Below are 21,136 nucleotides of genomic sequence, written 5' to 3'. Positions count from 1 at the left end.
CTAGAGTACTGACTAAGATCACTAGACCATTTCTCTGCATTTCTTTGCGGGGGTTTTTCTTCTGCTTCACCACCAACTACCTCCGTGATATTCAACAAGCCACTTCACCTCTCTGGGCGCTCCAGCCGAGGACCTTCATGCTTCTCAAAATTCCATAACTCCTTGACCTTCTCCAGCCCCATCTACAATTCACTCTGCATTGATGCTACTAGAGAGAAAAACACAAGCACACCCTCCTGTGTCCAAAATCCAAAAAGCTCTGAAAACAAAATCCTTCATAACTCATTTTGTAGCAAAACCAAACCTGACAACCTCATTGGTAGCAAAACCCGTCCAGATCTCCTGTGACGCTGTCTACAACCTCTAGTCTGCGGAGTCTGCTGAATAAACATTAATATATTTGATTAAACCTCTCAGGGGGAAATTACATATTTAGAGTTTAGGCCAAGAGCCCAAAGGGTTTCAGATGGTCACAACACTATGAGTGGATACAATTACTTTAGAGAAGAGGAATTGGAGGTTGGAGAAGGGTATGTCACCTGACCAGGGTCACACAGTTAAAAACTGCCAAGAGGCTGGACGAGAACCCAGGCAGATCCTGTTTCAGGGCGGTGCTCGTGACCGGTCCACACTGCCTCTCAGCACTATTCTGGCAGAGCTAAGATCTTCTAGCTCCTGCAAAACGACCTCGTTTATTAAGTTAATTGTTTAAACATAGTTCAAATCAGTTATGTACACTAATAGAAGGGGAGAATGCAAAGCAGATCCTACGAAACAAAATCATCCTAAATTACATCTGGTTTTGGCTACAGAGACAACCAAAGTCACAGAACGTTTAAGACCATCCCCAACAGTGCCAGTTATTGAGAGCATTTGCCCAGACAAATTTAAAAAGCTTGAAACGTACGGTGAGAACAAATGAGCTCATATGGAAATTGGAAAACAATGAAGTCAGTATGTAAATAAGTGCTAAACTTTGTAGTGAAACTTCAGGCAGCTGCCAACTTCCAAACAAATTCCAAATAAACAGCTGCTACAGCCGCACCCTCCCTGACTCCGTGTCACGACTAGGCAGGGAGGGGACATCCAGATAGGATCTCCCTGGCGTGTGCGGAGTCTACCCACCCATTGCACAAAATCCCTCCCAATGCATACAGTCCCTCAAGTTACCTTTATTTTATCAAAGCCCTTGAAATGCTACCACGATCCTGGAGCACAGGGCTCTGATTCCGGGCAGCAAAGACCACTTTGGGAACAGATGGAGGCCCAGGCAGCTTCCCCAGCAAAAAGCGCATAGATGAGCAATGCCCAGCGATGAACCCCTGATTTACAGATGCATCTGGCTAAGAGGTCCCTTGAAAAAAGCAGCTGTCTCTGAGGTTTCTGCAAAGACCTGTGTGAGACCAGCTGCACCTGGGGGATGCCACAATGGAGGGCTCAGGGCAGCAGCAGCACCCCAGGATCTGGAGACAGGTGTTTAGAGTGGGAGAGGGAAATAGGGAGGGGCAAGTACCCCAAGACTTCGAAAGATTGCCTGTGCCCAAGAAAGCTTCTCCCCCCTAACCCCCTCCACAATACTTGGCTAAATGTGGCTTCAAATAGCTTTTGTTAGAAAACAACACATTCCTACGTCGCTTAATGACAGGGATACTTTCTGAGAAATACGATGTTAGGTGATTTCGCCGTTGCACAAACATCATAGAATATACTTACACAAACCTACACAGTATAGCCTCCTACACAACTAGGCTGGATGGTACTAATCTGATGGGACCACCATCCTCTATGTGGTCTGTCATTGACCAAAACTTTGGCATGCAGCACGTTATTGCCAAATGCAATGAGTAAACCTTGATTGCAGCTTGGTTCAAAATTTTAAACAATAATAAAAATTTTAAAACAGCTATAAAGGATATTTTGAGGACAATTAAGGAAACAAGGTTAGACAGTATTCCAGACTTACTGTTTATTTTCTTAGGTATGATGACAGTATTGTGGCTATATAGAAGGAAGTCCTTAATCCTGCCAGATGCACGGTAGAGGTATTTAGGGTGAAATGTAACAATGCCTACAACTTGATTTCAAATAGTTCAGCAAAAAAAGTGGATAGATAGGTGGATGGATAGATAGATAGGCAGATAGGGTGAGCAAGTGAATATAGCAAAATGTTAAATCTAAGCGTTAGTATACAGTGTCCATTTTACTATTCTTTCTACTTTTCTGTAATAAAAGTTCATGAAGTCCCATTTTATCATTTTTTTAAAAAATATTCTTTGTGGGAACCTAATTATCATTTTTAATGGGAAAAGCATTTCAATTTTCCACCCAGTTACTCAAAAACGAATGTTTGGAGCACAACCCATCCTTAAGCTGCAGTTTCTCTGTATAGGTACTATAGGAGTTGAGAAAGGAAATAATTAGTAGGATCCAGGAAGAAAAAGGACTGTAGATTCGGTTTCAAAAGAAAAGCTGAATTGGGCTGGACAAAAAGGGAACAAACATTCTTGACAGGCAGGAAGTTGGGGGACAAAACCAGATCACTCATGCACCCCAGGTAGCTACCAGAACAAAGGACTGAAACTAGGGTGACGTCAACATAAAGAAAAAAGAAACTTAAAAATGATGGAAACTGTAAATATTTACCATCACAGCTTTCAATTTAAACTAGAGGGGGGGAAAACTAACTTTACAGAGGCAGAGAAAGTCTCCAGCATTCTCCACAACTGTCTCAGGTTCACCATTTGAAGTTATTTCTAAAGGCTCCAGAACTCCCTGACCAGACGTAACGCCCCAAGGGCACCAAACAATTGAACACAAACAGCTACAGCCCCACAGCTCATCCTTGGGAAAGGATTAACTTCAGGGTCCCAGTGTTTGGAGAAGCCAAGGATCTCAACTTCTGGACTCTTCCTGAATCTTCCAGAGTATCTCAAACAATGGTGTGCCTTCAGAAGACAACAGAAGCTTCACCTGACCTTGCCTCACCCCAGACTAGGGCAACGTCAGCTTGCTAGTATCTGCATTGGGACACAGGCCAGGAAGCCACCAAGCATGCCTCTAAGGCAGAGGACCCCAAGCAGTGGGGCACATCAGGGTGTCCTCAGAGACGGGTATAAGCAAGGGTAATGCCCAAGAGGCTATAGGGACGGGGAGAGCTCAGCACTTTGGACCCCAGCTGAATCTCCCCCCTCCTTTTTTCCTGTTCTCCTGCCCCCTCCCCCACCTCTCTTCCTTCTTTTGCTATTTTCAGTGTCCATTTGGGGATTTTTTAAGTCTTTAATTACCAGTAGCACTGTCTGTCTCCCAGGGAGGGCCTGGGTGGTTGGTGGATAGGAGTAGAGAGACACTCTGTGGACCCTTCTGAACATTTCAAATTGTAAATTATATCCATTCAAGAAAGAAATGGAAATTTTAAACAGTCATTTGCTTGATGTAACTTTAAAGCAATGGTACTTCAGAAATTTAATATTCACTTCAGATTCTTTTGCAAAAGGCGGTGTGTTATGAAGGAGTTGCTACGTTAAGATCATTCTAAGACAGCATTTACTGAGCGTTTGCAAGGCATCGGGTATTGTTCTAAACGCTTCATGCACAATCTCATTTCATTTCCACAACGTCTGTAAGGTAGGTTGTCTCACTGCCCCCATTTGCAGATGAGAAAAATGAGGCACATGGGGGTTCAATAACAAGTCCTAACATGTGGTCGGACAGGACCCAACCCAGGCAATGTGACCCGGGGCCACATTATTTAACTGCCTCTGTAAGAGCGGAGGTGGCCTTCAGTTTTCTCTAGTGAGTGACACACACCTCACAGACAGGCAGGTTTAACCATCAACAACTGACCACAAGCTGCCAGGTCTGTAGGGAGCGGAGCTGACAGACCCTCACCAAATGCACTGCCCTCAGGCCACAGATTCCTAACAGATCTGTTCGTGCACATTCCTTGCAAGAGGCCAAGCAGGGACTAGGTTAGAAATTATTTCAACTACAGAAGGAAGCTAAACGGCAAGTGCCAGAACAAAACCACCAAATAGGAAGAAGAGGACAAGCCCAGATGGCCTGTTTCTGGCAGAAAAAGCAAGAGCGGGGCGAGGGGAGGAGGTCTGTTAGGAACCAGGGACTCTCCTGGAGCTTCACAGACAGGGAGCTGGGGCAGAGGACCGGGCCTCCTGGAGCCAGGTCCCTGGTTTCTGGGTACAGCCCGCCCTTGCCAGGGTAGGAGTCCAGCTAAGTAAATTCCACCATGTGGAAGACAACACAAACCCACCATGGGGGGAAACATGCGGATATTGCTGAGCTGGCAGGAGCTAAGCAAGCGCTTCAAAAAGGAAGACTGGCCCAGCACCCAGCCCAGCAGAGGCAGACAGTGACCGATTCTCCTGTGGAGGGTTGGGGGCTCACCATCCCACATATAAGGCCTCTGGGATGGTCAACGACTTTACCACCAACTGCTAATAGAAGCAAACCTTCCCCGAGTGCTTATTCATGTGCCTGGCATTTTTACTGGCATTATCTTTATTTTTAATCTTCATAACTCTTAGATAGGTGTTATTATTAAACCCATCTTAGAAATAGAGACATGATAGAACAAAGTGTTGAAATCAAGGTCACTCACCTGGGGAAAGGCCAGGATTTGAACCGAGGTCTTTTACAAGCAGGGCCCAAGCTCTGAACCACGCTGCTCCCTAGAAAGAAAGGAGGCAAGGGCAGAAGCCAGCTTTTTCTTGGCTGCACTGTATTCATTCGACTTGCTTCTTAGCTCTGAGACCACAGGCAAGTCAATTAACTTCCCCATGCCTCAGTTTCCTCATCTATAACAGACAGATGATAATAGACTTGTTTCTGAGCATTAAATGAGATGAGAGTGCCTAACACAGAGTAAGTGCTAATAAATGTTAGCTATTATTGCTGGGCTGATTGTTAGCAGTGACAATAAGTGTAAATGCCCGTGATTGTCACAAAGTTTACAGCTCAGCTGGGGATACAAAACCAATATGCAGGAAAGGAGGATAAATCACAGGAGCCAGTCAGGAGGAGGCGGTGTCAAATGTAGAGGACAGAATAAATACCTAAGCCCTGGAGGTGAGGGAGCAGCCGCCACAACAGTGCTCCCCAGGCAGCACCACGGGGCCAGTCCCACAACCCTGGCGGCAGCCCAACGTTTCTCTTCCTTCCAGGAACAGACAGCGGATAATGATTAAACAGAAAGCTACAAAAGTCCTAAGCACAGGGTTTTCCCATTAGTCACAGGTTAAGTTAGGCAGGGTTCCTGCAAGAGCGGCATGTGGCCTGCCTTCTGGGAATACGGCAAGTGGGAAACAAACATGAGTAATTGGAGCGCCAAGGTTCTGTGCCCGGGGAAGTCTCCACAAGTGCTGTTAGAGCAAGAGCAAGGCAAGAGAGGGCCTCGCAAGGAAAATAAAGACCTCTCTGGAAAGATTAAACAGAAGTAACTAGGAAAACTCTAGACATAGAGGAGCTGATTTTAAGGAGAAGAAATGAATGTGAAAATCACTAGCATGAAACTCTATAAATAAGAACTCTGAAAACCAGTAGTAAGGATTAAACACGTAGAAAAATATGATTAATAATAGTCACGTACTGATGCATACTTTGTATGTTACTAGTCCAAGCACTTTACAGTATGAATTCATTTAACCTTTTACAATAACCTTCAGAGGTGGGTGCTGTTGTTTTCAACCCCATTTTACAGATATGAAAACTACAGCACAGAGAAGTCAAGTAATTTATATCAGGTCAAACAGCTAGCAAGTAGCAGAGGTGGGATTTAATCCAGGCAGCCTGGCTCCAGAGCCCCATACTCCGCTCTCTTGTCTCTGAAGTATGGCAGTGAAAGTACTGATATTCAGTAAAGTTCCAGGAAATGGGATTATCTATAGCTCATCTCTAGTTGAGTGAGAGTCTTAAATAGAAATCTATGGGTAATCGTTACTGATCTAATTCAACAATAAATCTAGAATAACAATGGTTTTCCCAGTGAGTCAGCTATTGAGAAGGGAAGGTGCATTTAAGTTATAGTCTCTCCAAGTCAACATATGTCCAAGTTATATTCTCATCAAGCACTAATTTCAAAAAGAAAAATTCTGCCACCATTTATAAGAAGCAAAATTAAAAAGCCATCCCGAGCTACATTTAACACTGTCGAACTGTTGATTACTTCTCGGAAATCCTAAACTTCCTTTTGACTTTTAAAACAATAAGAGCAATTTGTATGAAGGGCTCAGATTTGCCATTTCCCTTTGTCTAAAATTACTCGATTGTTAACGATAAATGTTAAATGAAGAAATAAACATAAACTAGTATTTGGAGCTAACATGAGCTCAGTTGTATTGAAGAAAAAGATACCAAAATGTCTACACTAGTTATCTCTGAGTGGTAAGATTATAAGTTACTTTTCTTTTCAGCATTTTGTATCTTATGTTGGTGGAACTTGGGGGTATTTTTTTCTTTTTCTACTTTTTGTCTTTTCTAAGATATCTTGATGGTAATCACTACAGTCGTTTTTCAAAAACTGCACATAAAAAGTTTCAACAAAAATAATCCATAACCAACCTATAAATGAAAATTTGGGTGAGTTTATTCTGAGCTGAAATCTGAGGACCATGGCCCGGGGCCTTTCTTCCCGAAGGAAGAAAGGGCACCAAAGAAGCGGGGTGCACAGAATGCTTATATACCCCCAAATAGGATGTTTCACATAGGATTGAAATATTCCTTTTACAATAGTCGCGAGACTGCTCTGTCGGCACAGCGATTGATGGAAACAACAGGTAGGTCTGCTGTCTGGGTGAACACAGCAGGGTGGCAGTCTGCTATCTGGAGCCGGGTGGTCACAGGTGAGCTGGGTGGTCAAAGGTGAGCACAGCAATCAGTTCCTAGCCTAAGGAAAGATGCTTATCCTTAAGGAAATGCCAATGTTGGGGGAAGTTGCACCTTTATCTTAAGGCCATTTGTTCTTGCCATAGGAAATGTTTTAAAGCAGATATGTAATGCGTGCTCAATGGCCACAGTCAGGCCCTTTTGGAAAAAACAAAGTCAGGCTGAATTAGGTTTATACCAAATGGCTTCCTCATATACTCCAATATATCCTGTTGCTTGCCATTTTTATTTGTCAAAAGTCAAAAAGGAACCTTCACTACTATTTGGTTGAACCCTATGAAACTGTTGTCACCGTAGGGTAAAAATAGAATACTGACAATTTCATACGGCTCAACCTAACAGTAATATTAATGTAAGGAGGTAAACCAGAATACTGGAAATCCTTAGTAAGGAGACTGCCTATACCTGCAATCCACAACATTTACATCCTAAATATTTCCACTGACTGGAGGCAGAGACAATACTGTGAAATCTCTGGTCTACACAGTAGGAGAGAAGGGTCAAAGAAAACCACACCGTGGTATAACTTCTACTTTCTCACACTATAAAACACAATGTAAATACATAAACAATAAGGCACTGGCCTGAGAATTTCTTTTCCTTCCTCACTATATTTTTCTAAATGCCTTGAGTCTTTAGCTAAATAGTAAACCACCATAATTTCAAAAAGAATATTCTAGGCACAGTTTTAATATTATGAGTTGATTTTTTCCAATTGGGAAGACTTGACTATTTCATTTTTCCAAAAACCATGTCTCCATCAACAACTGGGTGTCCTACATTTCCATTCAATTCTGATACCAACTACCTGGTGTTAGCGCAAAACCCACAGATTTAAGGACTCAGTCCCACAAAACTGCCCCTACTTCAGATGCCATTTGCAAATGGTGTCCCGAGGCTAACTGACTAGAAATTTGGGGGTTCCCATGATCTCCCTCAGATTCAACAATTTGATAGAATGACTCACAGAACTCAGGAAAGTCAGCTACTTACAACTGCAATTTTATTATAAAGGATAAATGGCCAAATGGAAGAGATGCACAGGGCAAAGTGTGGGTGGAGGGGGGACTGAAGAGCTTCCATGGTTTCTCCAGACACATCGTCCTCCCAGCACAATCACGTGTTCACCAACCCAGAAGCTTCCTTAGCATCCTTGTTTCAGAGTTTTTATGGAAGTTTCATTACATAGGCATGATTGATTGAATCATTGGTCACTGGCAATTAACTCAATCACCAGCCCTTCTTCCTTCCCCGAGATCAGGGGTGGAGCTGAAACTTCCAACCCTGTAATCATGTAGGCAGTCCCCTCTGGCAACCAGTCCCCATTCTGAAGCTCTCTGGGGGCCCACCGAGAGTCATCTCATTAGCATGAACTCTGGTCTGGTCTAAAAGAGTTCATTATGAATAACAAAGGACACTCCTATCTTTCAGAAAATTCTAAGGGTTTCAGGAATTCTGTGCCAGGAACCAGGGACAAAGACCAAATACATGTATTTTTTTATTAGACCACATTGACCCAAAATCAAGTCTTGACTCATTTATATATCACGACGCAGCACCAAACAGCGTGGGGAAGATAACTGTTTTATCATATGGTTCAAGCAACAAATTCTCTTTCCCCCTTTGAAGTCTTCTCCTCCTATTCCACCCTCAACCAGACACTGAGACACATCAAGTCAACTGCCTGTGTAATTACTATTTCCATAATATGTAGGCACCTAATGCATACTAAACGACTTTCAAATGGGTTCGTTTCCTCCTCCCAAATCTATTTGGTCACATTATAAGAAATCAAGGGACTAAGAAAACAGACTTGCCAGAAGTGACACAGAGATGGAGCCCTTAGCCAAGCAGGGTTTTTATAAATGACTCCAGTGCTGAGCTGCATGTCTTATTCAAAGCCACTGCCCTAAACACTGATGGCCAACACTGCCCTTCTGACCTGGGGAGAGAAGAAAACAATGAGAACGTGACCAACAATGGGGCTAAAAAATGGAAACGCACAACAGGCTTCTGAAAATAAATGTTTAACGAGGAAGAATTCAGGAGTCAAGCAGATCTGTACAATTTCAGAGGAGTTACTTGAACTGAAGACATATACACAATTAGCTAGCTTTTACTATTAATGAGCACTTCTTGGCCTTCACACCATCAAAACCGGACACTGCACTTACTTCATGATGTTAATTTCCCAGCACTCCTTAAACTTTGAAAAATTGCTTCTATCTATACATCATATGTGTTATATTAAACCTATACACTATATAGGTCATATTGGTATTACTTACAAAGGACTATATTATTCATTTGAGCCTCCAAACAACTCAGAGAGGTATAAAGAACAGATATTCTTCTCTCTCTCTCTCTCTCCCCTCAGATGAGGAAGCAGAACAGCAATCTCAGCTGCCTTGCTGAAAGTATGTGGGCCATGTCTCAAACTCAGGTCATACGGAGCTCAGCATCTCGGGCCTTTCCATCACATCGCGAAGTCTGAGGGCCTCTTCTGGTCCCCTATCCTCCACTCCACCCCATCCTCAGCCCCCCACTGCCTACACAATAGAGTGCATACTTTCATGAGCTCCACAGCCTCACTTCAGCCTCCCCTCTGCAGTCTCATCTCATGCAATTTTCACAGAGGAACTCTCTGTCTACACTGGGTCTGCACTGATTTTTCCTGTCCTACCTCCACACCTTTGCCCAAGCTGTTCCTTCTGCGGGGCATGCCATCCCCTGCACTTGTTTTAAGGTCCACTTAAAATGGCACATTTCAGGCTGTGAAGTCTTTTCCACCCCTCTTATCAGAAGGCAAGCTCTCCCCGTGATCCCACGCAGCACTTTGTCTGTGGTCCTCTGACGATAGCAAACACATTCTCCGTTATTCTATAACGATTAGTATTCATAGCTTATCTTCCCCTTCTCAATCACAAGTTTGCGGAGGACAGAAACCAAGTTTGTTGTTCCTTTTACACACCTACACAATGCCTAACAGTATCCCAGATAAGGCCCTCACTTTTAAATGAATTGCACACTGCTTATAAGAAGTATCCATATGTTTTACCTGCAAAGACTATTAAGGCACTGACTTGGCAATCACGCATGTGAAGTAAGTTTTACCCTCAAAACCCAGCTTCTTGGCTCTGTCACCTAGCTTTAAGCAAGGTGCAACGCCTCTTTTCTATCGGCTGTTGTTTTGTGTTTTGCCTTTAATAGAGGAGGAGGAGGTTGGAAAGAATTGAGGAAGCAGCAAAAGCACTCAGGCCATACAAGCATATAGCACAAACATGCAAAGAAAAATGCAGGAATGCCTGTTCATTAGCCATCTGCCACTTTACCAACGCCAGGAAATTCCGGGCTGCCGTTTTTTATAACATAGATAATTCGCATGATTGTGTTGGAGACTTCCAGCTATGAGGAGCTGTTAGAACATTTGAAAATTAGTGTTCCCAAGTTATATTGTGAGACAGAAAGCCCAGCGAATTCTTCAAACATCCAGGCCTTACAGGAATCTCAGAGAAGCACAGTATGTTTGTATATATGCATGGGGGAGGAAGGCTCGGCATGTTACCGACATTGAAAAGAATTTTTGTTTGTTTTTAACCCTACTTATCACATGACATTTTATGTATAGCTTCTTTATCGGTCTTGAACCACTCAGCTAAACTTCTCTGGCCAGTTCAGAAGGGTAACGGCATAACTGCCTAATTGGTGTCTTTTCAGGAAACTGAAATCGATTTTTCCTTAATATCTCCCTTATGCCAAAATTTTATAAAAATCTTTTATAAACCTAATGGCATATAAATTGAATTACTCCCTTCAAATATTTACTCTAAAAGCAAACGGGCAATCCCTGAAGAACTCCTTGGATATCTGCCCATTTTCCATTAAAAATAAAATCTATATTCAATTTATAAGATGAGCTGGTTTACCTGTTAAGTGGATGGATCTGCAATAAAAAAGTAAAAAATAAATAAATAAATATAAAGCCTTCTTTCTACCAGTGGTGCTGAGCACGGAGGACATGCAATTCACATAACACGAAGAGCACTTGAGAACAACGGACATGGACCTAGCTTTGGCTTCCCCTCATCTGTGACTTAGCGAGACCGTCCACTTCTCTTTGTCTTGGTTATTCCTCTCTAAGTCTGTTTCCTCATCTCTACAAACCTGGTCAAGCAATGCAAATATCTGAGCATGTCTTATACGCTCTGCTGCCTCAAGGAGCTCTAGTTAGACAAAACCCAGCTGTAACACTGCATAAACTATACGTTAAATAACATGGAATGGATGCAACGTGTGTCGTTGCATGGACTTGACATGTATACTGACAGGAGGAGATAAAATCAGTGAGAATACCTATGAAAGGTTTCCTGGAAGTGTTGTCCTTGATCCCAGCTTGAAGGGAGCTGGGTGGAGAATGGGATATAAATAGCCCAGGAAGAGGAGAAGGATTTCCAGGTTAAGAGAAACACAACACACCTATTTCTTCCACCTTTTATCTCCTCCACTCACCAGTGTCACCTGGGAATGTGTTAGAAAAGCAAAATCTCCAGTCCCTTCCCAGGCCCGCAGACTCAGACACACTGGGGCAGGCCCAGCAATCTGCATTTGAACCAGCCCTCCAGTTAATTCTGACGCTGCTCAAGTTTGGGAACCACTGCTGTAGCTTCACTTGCTCTCACCTCCTCTCTTCCATGGCCACCAGTTTTCTTCACATGGCTGACGCCGACATTTTTGCAAGTCTAAGTTTAAACTTCATTTCCTCCAGAAAGTCTTGCTCAACCTGTCCTGCACTCTCGTCCCACCCCAACCCCAGGTTAGGTACTCTGGTCCTGTGCCACACCTTCCTTATCAAGGTCCCAATGACATATCGTTACTGCCTGCTTTATCCTCCTCCTGTTGGCTCCATAAAGACACAGACTGAATCCATTTGGTTCACATCACTTCACCCCCAGTGCCCTGCACAGTAAGGCACTGTGCTAATATTTGCTGAATGAATAAACAATTCAGAGAATTAACTTGTGAAACAAAGGTATAAAGAAGAGGTATAAAGTATTATAAAATTAGGAATATGATACACATGCAATTAATAGGTGCTTTTGAAGTACTGGTTATAGAAACACAACTGAATTTAGTTTGTCTTTGAAAAGAGCTTCTGAATAGATTTGGGTTTTAAAAACCTTTGCACTAAAAATTGTCACTAACACTTCCAGATTTTTCCACTTCAGGCTTTTGGAGCAATATGGCTCATTGAGGCTGGCAGACAAAACAGCCTTTTACCAATCCGGGAGGGGAGGGGGTGAGGAGACTCAAAGCTAAAATTTGTGGATGAATATTGGAAAGCGTTACTCTTCACTTTATTATAAAGAAAAAGCCTCAGGCCAAGTCAGAACACCTGGATTTAGCTCTGGCTTCCTTCCTTCCTTCAAATATTTAAGTGTCTGCTCTGTCCCAGGTCCTGTGCTTGGATCTGAGCCTTGGACACTGACCAAGACACACACAGGCCCTCCTTTACCAAACCTAATGGTCTACTCCTCCACCCAGCCTACGGCCATTCCTGACTCTCACAGGCCACTAAACCTCTTGGTGCTCAGTTTCCCCATCTGCAAAGAGAGGTGGTTAATTACAAGATGACCACCAAGTCTCCTCTGTCTCTCAAACTATATGACTAAGATCAACACAATGACTCTCATAAGTCAGTTAACCAAAGTCACTCCTCTCAGGGCCTGCTCACCCTGAGGGAGAGAACTGAGAAAAGAGACCCTGGAAGTGAGGACCAAGTGCAAATGCAGGCCAAGGGACCTCGCCAGCAGCAGCAGGGCTGGATCCACAGCTCTAACATAATGGGAAGAGTCATAGAGTAAAGAAACCTGCTGAAGTCCTGGCTAGGCCAACCCAATTCCCTCATCTGCTGAATAAGCTTTAAGGAGATTGTTAAGGTCCCTGCCAGCCCTGATGGTACAGGATCCTACTTCCTCACGCCCACATGTGTTTTGTCCAACACTACCAGGCAATTAACTCAATTCTGACACCACCTACCTAGAGACAAGAGTCAGATCCCATAGGCTAAGGGCTCAGTCCTACAAGATGGCCCCCTTACCCCACACACACTTCCAGTGCCAGCTACAAGTCCAGGCTATCACCTGTGCTTCTGACCAACAGGTTATAGATCACAGATTCCCACAACTCCCTCCTTGGGTTGGATTAACTTGCTAGAGCGGCTCACAGAACTCAGAGAGACACTTTACTTACTAGATCACTGGCTTATTATGAAAGTCTATAACTCAAGAACAGCCAGATGGAAGAGATGCATAGCGCAAGGTATGGGGAAATGGCACAGAGCTTACACGCTCTCCGGGCATGCCACTCTCCCTGCATCTCCACGTGCTCACCAACACAGAAGTTCATCAAATCTTGTGGTTCAAGAGTTTTTACAGATCTTAATCTCCAGCCCCACCCCACCCTGCAATTTCCCCTTCCCTGAAGTCAGCAGGTAGGGCTGAAAGTTCCAACTCTAACCATGTGATCTTTCTGCTGCCCAGCCTGCATCCTGAGGCTTTCTAGAGACCCAACCCTAAGTCACCTTATTAGCATACATTCAAAGGGGCTCCTTATAAATGACAAAAAAACACTCCTATCACGCAGGAAATTCCAAGAATTTGAGGAGATTTGTGCCAGGAACAGGGAAAAAGACCAAATATATTTCTTATTATACCACACTCATCATAAGATTCTACTTCATCAAGATACTCACCAGTGATCAATGAGAAGATGAACAACGACCAGTCTGACGCTGGATAATCAAAAAGCATGTCAATAGGATAATTACATCAAATACTAAGGGAAAACTGTCAAAATTTTGTGATTATACCTATAGACTGGGTAGAGATAAACCAACTGGGGAATCTTCCAAAATTCTTCCAAAAGAGTATCACATTCTCCCCCTATGAATGTAATGGTTTCTTTCCTATTTTCTTTTTCTCCTTCCTTGCCTAATTTTGGTAGCTAATGGCTCAGGCCCACATATTCCCTACATCCTGAGAGAACTCCCTGCCAAGCCTGCTGGTCCCTATTCCTCCTTCCCTGGGCCTTGGGCACTGTCCAACACGGCCTCCTCAAACTCCCCCTGCCCATCACACAGCCAGCCTCAGTATCTGGGGCTTGGGACACCTCAAGTAATGGCAGAGGACCTGAAAGGAAAATCCTGGAGGAGTTAGGAACTATGTCCCATCTGATGGCTATGAAGGGTTAGTATTTCGTTAAAGACAAAATAATAATAACATACTTTTTTAGCACTTACTATATGCCAAACACTGCACATGCACTCTCATGTTTTATTTCATGTAATCATCGCAACAACCCCATGAGGCAACTCCGCCATATTTTCTCCATAATACCAATGAGGAAAGTTGTTTAAAGACTTTTTTCCGTCTGTACAGTAGGCACTTTATCAGTGGTTGGAACGTAGTTATACACAGGACTGTGCGAACAAAATGGGGGGAGAGGAAGGGAGGGGAGAACTGGCAGCTGTTTGGGACCCTGGGATGAGCAAGGGCAAGAACGCAGGGGTCTTGGGGTATTAAGAAGGAGGAATGAAGAACCCGTTCCCCTGAGTTCAAGTTTGGCCAAAGGATCCTCAAGGCGAGATGACTGGGCACAGGAACTCAGTTTGCCCAGGATGTCCACCACGCTCTAGCCATCCCTCCCTCCCCAAAACATCCCTTGGGCGAATTAGGTTTCTTTACTCCCTTACAAAGAGAGCTGTGTCAATAACTAGCAGAGGAAAGCAGAGGAGAAATTCAGCCCAACTCCTCCATCAAGTTTCCATCATAATGGGCACCCATCCCTAAAGCCAGCTAGAAGAAACAAAATCTCAGCTTTTCCCAGGTATCCCTATTTTACTAGATTCCACACTAGAATACCAAAGCAGTGCTTCTTTTCGCGAAGCGCCACTCGTTTGACTTTCTCCATAGGATATTTTCCTATTTTTAGCAGTTTTACACTTGCCCCAAAGACGTGAACAGATGAGTCAGAGAAAAGGAAATTCAGGACCACAATCTCTTATCCGAAAACCTGGAGGTCAGACGTGCTTCAGAGGTCAGACGTTGTTTGAAATTCAGACTTTGTGATTCTAGAAAGGTAATACAACGCACTTAGTACACATTATGTAACACTCAGAAATCAAACTCCGATATTACTGCAGCAAAACTTAGTAACATTCAAATTAAAGGAGATAAGTATATACTATACAATCTCACATTGGCTCAGGTCAGGTTTTACCACCAACAGAGTATGCAAAAAGCCTCAAAAAAACTTTTGGCTTTCAAAGCTTTTTGGATTTCAGAATTGTCCATATAGGATTACAGACATGTGCAAATGGCTTAAATACTAGAAAAAATAGTCAACCTACTAGTAATCAAAGACATACAAATTAAAACAATCAAGGTACCAATTTTTGCCTTACAAATCAGCAAATATGTTTTCCAGAGAAAATGCCAATGGTGTGAAAAGTGAGTCCTTCGACCATTGCTATAAGAATGTAAACTGGGACAACCTTCAGGTCACCAAAACTTGTATCATCCATGACCTCAAAAACATGAATACCTTTGACCCTAAAATTTCCTTTTCAGGAACCCATTTTCTGTGAAAGTCACTGATATCTAGACAAAGCTTTACACATGGATGTTCACTGAAAACAATGAGTTTTCAAATTCATTTGAAAATAATTAACAAATGAAATCTCCTAAAATGGAGGCAGAATGAATCCATATAATAGAATATTATACAGCCATTTTTTGAGTGTGTAGGGAAATAGAGAAACTTTCATGCATAATATTAGGTGAAAAACACAGGATACAAAATTTTATTTGCATTATGAGCCTACCCAAGTAAAGAACAGAGGAGAAAAGACCAGAATGAAATACGCTAACAGGGTGAGCGCTTTGGAATAACGAGATCAAAGGTGATTCTCTCCCCTTCTCTCTAGACTTTAAATCTTTGGGGGAATTTTCCAAAAATATCAAGAGTACTGTATTCTAGCTGAGGGGAAATGGGGACAAGAAGGCTTGACTATTTAACTCCCAGTCGATGGCAGCAAACTCAAGTATCTGAGGTATGACTCCGGGCTTTTATAAAGTTACAAGGAACCTATCATTGCAAAACCATCACCACCTGCAGAATGAACACTTTACAGTCTACGTGGTCTACATTTATTAGATAGTTTGGTTGACACCATTATATAAATCCAGCTTAATGGGCACTTCAGGAAAGAAATATAGAAAAAGGTAAAAGATATATGCCACTTTGGCATTTGTCAAGACCTTTCAGAGACATCAGCTCATTTCATCCTCATTAGCAGCCAGTAGGGCAGATAAAGATTGGCAGATGCCTGTTATACGGATAAGAAAATGGAGGCAGAGAGAGCCACACTCCCAAAAGGGGCAGGGGCTCTTCATGGCTTTTGACATCACGTACAGGTATCTAACTTAGAGCTTGATGCTCTCTCCACTATACCATGCCCTTACCCTATTACTTAGTGATTCTTTATACACAGAATGAGAAGAAATTTCTCACTCAAACGAAAAGCAAAGTGATTTACTAATAACAAGAGTAGGCTTCAGAATTGAACAGATGTGTCTCAAGGTCAAAACTGAACTTCCATATTTGAGTGAATTTTCCAGTTTAACTTCTCAGAAACTCAATTTCTTCGTCAGGCATAAAATTATGTAGCTGACAGGATGTTGTAAGAATTAAATGATTTGAGTACTTAGACAAAGGCCTGACACAAAACAGGTATAATAAACATTGCATTCCTTCCTCCAAAAAGAGCAAAGCATCCACAGTGTACTAATGCTAAATTCCAGTGTTAGTCCTTGTTAGTCACACCAGACTCATTATTCTATGTGCTTTCAGCAGCCTACCAAATCTTCACCAACTACTGAGGTAAACACCCTAAAATTACTACAAACCATTCAACATAATAATTCTAACCAATGACAGTTTAAATCATTTTTTGTCAGTTTTAAATAATTTCCCTTTTGTCCCAATAGTAATTAAACATCAACATCAGAGCCAAACAATTCTTTAAAAAGTGACGATGAAATTTTTTTCTGTCATCTGGGGCTTTGGCCTCTCTCATTCAAATTCAACCACAGAAACTCCCAAATAGTTGGCTTGATTAATTTCTATTTTGAGGGTGGGGGGAAGGAGAATGGGGGAAGGATGGGCATTTCTCAAATTTTTCATTTCCTCTTTAAATTAAACCAGGGCATGGAAGCCCAAGCTCCCAGGGAGGGCGCTTTCTCAAAACATTCTGTCCACTCACTACGTATTATGTGGATGTACCGCTGGGTAGCTACCTGGCCGAAGGGAAACCCAGAATTTAATAAAGATTATCTTTGGATCTAAAGGAGGAATCAGGAGGCTGGATGGAAGCCCACAGGGCCCAAGCAGAGTCCACTTCTCATGTCACCAAGCTCTGGTCCTTTTCTGCCCACGCTACTCAAAGGCCACGCCCATTGTCTGGTAGAGAAACTAACAAGCCCAAAGGTTAAGTAACTAGAGAACTTAAGGACATAAATAAGCCAAGAGGTGGAAAATCGTCCCTTCTGGTGCTGTGGTATATAGTTTCCAAAGCCGATACTATGAGACAGAAGTTTAAGGAGACTCTTCTGCTAGGCAGGAAGTGAAAGAGACGTTGCCACTATTGACCATGAAGTCATTTGTCCTTCTTTTCTCCGCTTCCCGACTTCTGATAACCACATGCTTACAATTTTACGACGTCCTAAACTCCCTTTCTTAGAATCTCAACAAGACTGCTAAAGTTGATTTCTGTTCTATCTTCTCTCTTGGCAGCAGTGGGGTGCAAAGGAAAGAGAATGAACTTCGGAATCAAGCAGACTGGGTTATCAAAGATAAAGATGCATATAAGGATAGACCCATAACACACGCACTAGTGATTCTGCTTCTCGGACTGAATGCTGACTGATACACTACCTATGTGATGTTGGGCCAATTGTTTAACCTCTCTGGGCCTCAGTGCCTCACTGGAAATAAGAACTTCACAGGGTTGTGAGAAATAAGTGTAAAAATGAATACGGAGTGCCCAACTCAAAGCTTGGCACATAGCAGGCACTCAACAGTGCTTCCCATCTCTTTCTCCCTACTTCTCCAAAATATTCCCTACAAACATTAACACTGTCTTAGATTCCAAGGGGACCAGCGGACGGCTGGTCAGGGCATCTTTTCTCCATGCGGGCCTCAAGTCATGCTGGCACATTTGTACTCTGTACCTTTTCCTTTTTAGATACCTCATTCTTCTAAAGTGTTGCTTTCATCAAAAAGGTTACCATGCAATTAGATGAGAGCTTCCTTCATCACATTCCAGTCTGAAGAGCAGGATACTGCTCAGAGATCCATCGAAACACAAACTTACTCCACTGTTGGATGTCTCCTGCTAATGGCTGATTGGATGCATCACGTGCTGAATTTTTAACAATTTTACTCCCAGGTTAAGCTCTTCAAATTCTAGAGCAACCAATTCCAGCCCTCTAAGTACTGTCTACAACCTGGGGTGCAATTGAACCTGGTGATGCACCTACCTGTCTCAGCAACGAAACTCAGGGTGAAAACCAAAATCTCCCATCCAACAATGCATGTCACTAGCTGCCATTTCCCCAGGGTGGATGGCTGGAGGAAATACGGGTCTGCTAATAAAGACTCAGGGGAGATATTATTCATCCCATCCCGTCTAACATATTCTGGTTTCTATGAAAAAGTGAAAGCCAACGTGATAAGCCAGTTTAAAAGCTGTAAACAACTGGAATCTTCTCAGGAGTGAAGAGTAGAGTCTGTGTTCTTACGGAGGAGATAGTCACCATTGGAAGGCTTCCAATTGCTTATTATCTGGACCTGCAGAGGAGCTGCTCAAGCTTGCAAGAGCTTGCTGACGTAAGATTCTAGGCTGTGGTAACCCCAATTTGCCCTAGAAGATATACGTTTATTGTTATTTTTTAACTACCGCTGTAAGGCAGCAATTAAGAGGGGAAACGATGGGAAGGAATCCCCGGTGTCTCTAGTTATAAAAACAAGAGTATGAAACAGAACTTCTGTAAAAGTGACACCTCCTCTTAGATTTCAATTAAAAACTCCTGCTCCAAATACATCACTGGGGACAACACTTTATCATCTCTGCTGGTGGCTTCCTGCTCTACCACAGAAGGTTCCTTTTGTGGTGACAGGTTTCGACTCAAAAAAAAAAACGTAAGTTTACAAACGTGCCTTCCCTTTTTCCAAGCCTCATTTATCCAGTATATGTGAGAAGAAATCTGAAATCCCCAACCTGTTACAAGAATCCATCAACCACTAAAACAAATAAAAACTTGGAAAAGAAAGGAATTGGAACTCCCCAAGGTTTTAAGATTTCTTTTTTAAAGGGGGGGGGGGGTTAGGCAGTGACAGGGCAGTCGGTCCCCTCGTGTCAAGATCTATCGCTCGCCGGGCCTTTGAGGAAAAGGGCGACAAGAAAGGGGTCCGCAGGGCTCCCAGGCGCCCCGCCCAGGCGGAAGCGCACCCGAGGAAGGCAAGACCAGGCCGGGTCCCTACACCCCAGACAGCTCAAAAGTCGGGGCGGCGGGTAACAACTACTCAGAGGAGCTGGCGAGGGGAAGGCTGGAGCCCGGCAGGCGGGAAGGGAGGGACGGGAGCCATCGCCACGCCCCGCGCCCAGCCCGGGCCACCCCCCGGGAGCCAGATGTTCAGCGCCGGATCCCACGGCTGTGCCAGCACCAGGGCAGCTCGGGGCACAGCGTGGCTGCCGTCCCGATCCCTCGCCTCCTCCTGCGCGCCCCGGTCCCAAGAGGGCACTCACCCGGGGCCACCAGTGGCGAACTCACGGCGCCTCCCACGAAGACAGCAGCGGCGAAGACGGCTGACCCCGGGAGTCCCCGCGGAGCCATCGCCGCGTCCCTGCGCCCACCTTCCCCGGGGCGCCGCGTCCCGGGCTCCGGGAGGCGGTGCAGCTCTGTAGCCGGCGCGCAGACCGAGTGCCAGGGCTCGGCCTCCGCGCGGTGCAAACCCCGCGCCGCCAGGGACCCTCCTCTCCGGCCCCACCCACCTCGGCTCAGCCCTGCCTCTCCCCGCCCAGCCCCGGGCTCCGCCTGCCCCGGCGCGAGACCTCCCTCTGGCCCCGCCCCGGGCACGCCTACCTCTGCCTGGCCCCGCCTCTCCCCGCCTCTCCCCGCCGTGCCCGCTTCCTTTCTAAGTCCAGCCGCAGCTTCAGGCGCCCGGATTAGACCAGGGCCCCGCCCCTCCTGCTCCGCCCACGGTGGCCCGACCCCTCCTCTTCTCGTAGCGCCCGCTTCCTTTCCGAGCCGGGCCCGACCGTAGCCGCCCGGATCTGAGAGGGATCTGGGGGCGGGGGCTGGGTCGCCGCGGCTTGTCCTCCCGGGCTCTGGGACCAGCGGGCGTGGGACGAGGAAAAGAGAGCAGGGCAGGAAGCTGTGGACAGGCATGGCCAGCATTAGAGGGGGCACGGTCTATTTTCTCTGTTGGCAACTCTATCCAGCAGGCATTGCCCTCAGGGACTGGTCTAGGAAGGGGCGCTGCGCTGGACGTTAAGTTCCACCGTTTGAAAATGGAGGAAAAATGGCAAATCAATTAAATTTCTTCCTATCTCTGCTTCCATTTAAGCTGCTCCTCTTGGGGAAAAGACCTTTACACACCTTCAGGATCAACTTGCTTTTTTTGTTCTTTTATCGTGTGTCCACGTTGCACCTTCCAAACCCTTCCACGAAGTAGCTCTTCAAGTGCCCGGTCACTTATTAACTGTTTATATCCTCACATTAGCTTCGTGAGGTGAGTAGCAAACCCACGATGGCCGAGCCACCGTGATATATTGAAATTAAATTGTCTTCATTGTGTTTGCTCATTGCTGTGCCCTCAGCGCCCGGCTCAGTGACAGCACACAATAAGAGATCAGAGTAGTTTTTGAAGTTGAATCATCAGCACAAGCATCGATTGGACTCAGAGGCTTTCTTTGAGTAGTTCCCTCTTTACTGCCATTTAGAGACTCCTGAAACCAAGCGGTCAAGCCTGGAGCAAATGCTAAGAACACCAGCAAGGCGAGGGGGTGGGGTCTGGGGATTTTCACAGAATGCAGCTCTTCCTCCGCCTGGCTGATAGCCTCCAATTTTCAAAGGAGGACTATTTGTCTTCTCGCTGAGTTCTCAGTAGAGTCTACTAG

General features: G+C 44.5%; 1 protein-coding gene across 1 annotated transcript in view; it reads right to left on the bottom strand.

Moving 5' to 3' along the window:
* The window catches only part of RELL1 (RELT like 1), a 60,907-nt gene extending 40,922 nt beyond the window's left edge, over positions 1–19,985 (bottom strand). Inside the window, exon 1 of the mRNA XM_046656980.1 lies at positions 19,763–19,985. Coding sequence (XP_046512936.1) covers positions 19,763–19,850 — 88 coding nt within the window. The 5' untranslated portion in view covers positions 19,851–19,985. The remainder of the gene's footprint in view (positions 1–19,762) is intronic.
* Positions 19,986–21,136: the final 1,151 nt, after the last annotated feature.

Source organism: Equus quagga, chromosome 3 (genome assembly GCF_021613505.1).
Source record: "Equus quagga isolate Etosha38 chromosome 3, UCLA_HA_Equagga_1.0, whole genome shotgun sequence".
NCBI lineage: Eukaryota > Metazoa > Chordata > Mammalia > Perissodactyla > Equidae > Equus > Equus quagga.
This window is presented reverse-complemented; position numbering and strand designations above follow the sequence as displayed.